General features: G+C 43.6%; 1 protein-coding gene across 3 annotated transcripts in view; it reads left to right on the top strand.

The window, feature by feature from the left end:
- The first annotated feature begins 2249 nt into the window (after window positions 1-2249).
- RPRD2 (regulation of nuclear pre-mRNA domain containing 2) overlaps window positions 2250-4256 on the top strand; it is a 136030-nt gene continuing 134023 nt past the window's right edge. For 2 of the 3 annotated variants that reach the window (XM_006902211.1, XM_006902213.1), the window contains exon 1: window positions 2250-2470. In XM_006902211.1, the coding sequence (XP_006902273.1) occupies window positions 2266-2470 (205 nt within the window). In that variant the 5' untranslated portion in view covers window positions 2250-2265. The remainder of the gene's footprint in view (window positions 2471-4256) is intronic. The other variant, XM_006902212.1, reaches the window with a different exon arrangement.

Genomic DNA, 4256 nt, shown 5'->3' with positions numbered 1-4256 from the left:
CTCCAACTCCTTGCACATTTCATTGTAATATTTTGCATTGTCATCCCGTGCTGCCTTTTGAAATCTTCTATTCAGCTCTATCCAACCGGGTTGCCAAACATTTATTTCAGGTTGCTTATAGGTGGACTCAAACCTCCATAATTTTGGCTAGCAGCTGAACATTCTATTTCCACTACCTAAGGATGCTAGTGGGAAACTTGTTAAGTTCCATTAAGTCACTTGTGAGTCATAGCGACTCTATGAACAATAGCCCTGAACCCTGCTCTATCTTGAGCCAACCTCATTGTCTCTCATACAGCTACTACCCTCATTACCCTAGTCACTGAATCAATCCATTTTATCCAGGATCTCCCTCTTCTGCACTATCCCTCTACCCTTCCAAGCATGATGTGCCTCTTTAAGGACCGGTCTCTCCTTGCAACATGCCCAAAGTATGTCAGATGGAGCTTCAAAATCCTTACCTCCAAGGAGTAGCCTGGTTTTACCCTATCCAGGACGAACATGTCAATCCATTCAATATTTTTTTCCAGCACCACAACTCAATGTCATCAATTCATCTTGTATTACCTTTAGTTATTGTTCAGATGTTTGATACATAGCAATTAATTGTGAAGACCATTGCCTGGATCAGGTGTATCTTAGTCTCTAGATGACACTGTTGCTCTTCAGTACTCTGGTGAGGCCCTGACAAATTTTACCCATGTAATTAGTCTTTTGATTTCCTGGCTGGTACCAAATGTTGACTGTGGTTGTTAGGTGTCCACAAATACACTCGATTTATTCAATATCCTATATTCAAACTCTTTGCTGTCTAGTCTACTCATAGCTCACCCTGGGTTTTTTCCCCTAAGGCTCTAAATTACACGGAAGGATATTATTCATCTTTTTCTCCCAGAGACATGGTGGATTTTGTCAAGAGAGAAGCCTCTTTTGGGTTAGCATCACCTAAGAACTGCTGAGAGAAACTGATATCTGTAGGAACATTGCAATGACCAATGTTAAATAGAGATACAGTACAGATTTTTGCGGGGTCTTGAAAACGATAATGTATCGTCTCACTTGTGAGATTCTATTATAACTGGAGAAAGTGAAATCACGTCTTGCCTTTTATTATTATTTTTATCAAAAAACTTAATGGGAAAATCTTTCCTTCCGCTATTTTTTTCTTCCTACAACTCAATTGGTCAAAGGGCTGTGAATGGAATAGTTTAGGGAGGAGTGTGAAACAACGTTCAAGAGATGGCGTAAAGGAAAGGCTTCCTTGAGCTGGTGCATGCGTATCGAGTGAAGCGCTGTAAGATGGCTGCTGCTCACTTTTTCAGTGTCGTTGCTCTGTGGAATTAACAGCGGTAGGGCAACAGCTGCTAGTGGTCGCGAAACGGTGGAAGCCTTGTTCCGTGATCTGTGCAGCCTTACTCCACGAGGAAACAAAAAAGTGGCCAAGCAGTGGAAACCTCCTTAATTTAACCAACTCTCTTTACCCTGCCCTCCGGGTTTTCTCTTCTGTGTACGCACTGCCGCGCAGGCGCACAAGTAGTCGTAGAGCAGACTCCTTGGCCTTTAGGGCTTGCGGGTTGTTGCGCGCGCTTCTCCGTCTTCTCCTTTGATTGGTCAAATTGCCCCGCCATTACGTCTCCAGTTTACTGGGCTGAGAAGGAAGCGGGGGAGGAGAGTCGGGTACACATAGCGCACGCGCGATACTGTTGCTCTCCCTTTGCTGCTGTTGCGTTGCAAAAAAGAAAAAAAAAAAATCCAGAGTAGGTAGCCCTGGGCCTTTTCTGTGCTTGGGGACCTAAAGGAGAAAGACTTCTCCAGCTGAAAGGGGGCCGTTGGGTAGTATATTAAACTTGATATTAACCCCAGCCCCTGTTTACAGAAGTAGGGGCCTAGAAATGGGGAAGATCTTTTAGTGTGAAGAGCCGAAGAATATACAACTATTAGTTACGGGGCCACGCGATTAGAAAGGCTCTGCAGGACCTCTTCTCTACGTAATTCATCCGTTTTTACTGACTGGTTTAAACACGACCCCTTGACAGTATTGATAAACCTTGGGAACCGGCAGCCCCTTCTTGGAGCGTGCCCGCCAGCGTGCCCCAGCAGCTGTCCCTCCGCTCCGTACCTCCAGAAGAAGCGAGCGCGTGTCCCCACCCCCGGGCCTCCCTCCCCACCTCCAGCTTTCACGCACTCGCAGTGATTGTTTTGCCCGCTCCGGTCGCCGCCGCCGCCGCCGGAGGAGCAGCAACAGCGCTTGTGCAAACCGGGAAGATGGCGGCCGGCGGCGGCGGAGGTAGCGGTAAGGCCTCCTCCTCGTCGGCCTCTTCGGCAGGGGCCCTGGAGTCCTCGTTGGATCGAAAATTCCAGTCGGTAACCAACACCATGGAATCCATTCAAGGCTTGTCGTCTTGGTGTATAGAAAACAAGAAACACCACAGCACTATCGTCTACCATTGGATGAAGTGGCTCCGGAGATGTGAGTATGGGGGGGGGGGTGACTAGGGAAGGAAAGACTGGGAAAATGGAAGGAAATACTACTGCCTGAGACGCTGAAGGTTTTCCTGCAGCGCCACTGCATTCAGTTGGGCTTGTTCACGTTCAGGCTTTGACCCGAGTGTTCCCAGGCGAACTCCATTCCTAACCTGATTGTCCCGATCCGCAGGAGGCTCATTTCTTGGATTTTTCGGCCTCTGGTTTGGGTTGTATGTGACCTTGGACCGTGGGGTCCAGATCCGTGGCGATTTCCGTATTTTTTGCTTGGAGAGTCTTGTAAGGTGTGCCGTTGACTTCACTGAACCTTCACGGTTATCGTCGCGTCCGTTTTTCGCCGTCGTAGGCCTTGACGTGTTAAAGTTTTCTTCGAGTGCCTGTATATTATCATGAGAGACAAGCTATGGTTTAAGCAGTAGTAAATTCACCAAAATATGTTGGCCCATGCGTGGTTGAGTATTAGGAAAAGGCAGCATATCCTCTAGATAGTGCTAAGGTGACCACCTAAGGAAGTTTCCTTCTGCCTGGGTTTGTTTCAGTAAGTAAAATACTCTACAGACTTCCTGATACTAGAACTGCGATACAGTTGTCAGTATCATCACTTGAAAATGTATAACATAGTCGCCTATTTGTTATTAACCTTATGTTCCTTTTTTCAATATTGAGGTTCATTTTATAGATAACCAAATCAGGGTACTTTTTTTTTTTTAACTATACAGTGCTTTTTCCTTTCAGTTAACAATTTAAATTTCCCCCCCTCTTCATTGTGAAATTTCTCCCCCACTTTGTTGCTTTGCTTCAGACAAGATGGCCCTTAAACTGTCAGGAAGCATGGGTTCTAAAGCATGCAGAAGAATGAAAATCTCGAGACAGGGAAAGTGTGGAGAAGTCACTGTAGCTTCCTGCTGAGAAGGCTGTTTGCATTGTAAATTTATTATTATTTCCTGTCTGTGGCTTATCACCAATAAAACCCATCATGCAGTTACCCTTGACTGTTTTTATTTGTGTTTACCTTTCAGGGAACAGATAAAGCTTGTAATATTAAAGGTCCCATATCTCGAGCCATTTGTGTTTAAGATTATTGTTAGGAGAGATAATTTGTGATTCTTGGACTGTTAATACTGAATAGTTAGGAGAGCTATGGAAGAACTACCTTTTTTTTACCAATAATGCATGCATACTTTCTTACTAGTAGATAAAATTCAACTCAGAAACTCAACTCATTTGTTGAGTCAAGGCATAGCAGGCCTACCAGCAGGTTTTCAGGGGCTGTAGAGATTGCTCATTTTTCTCCTGTGGAGCTGGTGATGGATTCCAGCCAGCCACCTTTAGGTTAGGAGTGCAGCTCTCTACAGACTAAGTCACCAAGAATCTTTATATAAAATTAAATTATACTTTAAAATAGAAGTAATCTTAACCCACAAATCATCATTAATGATTAATATTGAATATTTTAAACACTTTTTTTTGCCATTTAATTTATTGTATCATAAAATAAATTTTATTGTTCACTGATTAAAAGATGAGGAAAATAAATCTCAGAAATGTCAAATAAATTGCTTAAGGTTACACAGTAAATGATAATGTTGAATTTGACTCCATTGTATCAGATGAGAGTGGTCTCATTTAACTTTGTAATACGGAGTTTTCATGATTATTAGCTTGAACTACATTAATATACTTAGTGTACTTAGTCATAGACTAGGGAGGATAGAAGGAGAATTGACGCCTTTGAGCTGTGGTGCTGGAGAAGAGTATTGAATGTACCATGG

This window comes from Elephantulus edwardii, unplaced genomic scaffold (assembly GCF_000299155.1).
Source record: "Elephantulus edwardii isolate Elephantulus edwardi_28Jun2011 unplaced genomic scaffold, EleEdw1.0 scaffold00384, whole genome shotgun sequence".
Lineage (NCBI taxonomy): Eukaryota > Metazoa > Chordata > Mammalia > Macroscelidea > Macroscelididae > Elephantulus > Elephantulus edwardii.
The sequence above is the reverse complement of the archived record's forward strand: the minus strand, read 5'-3'. Positions and strand labels throughout refer to the sequence as shown.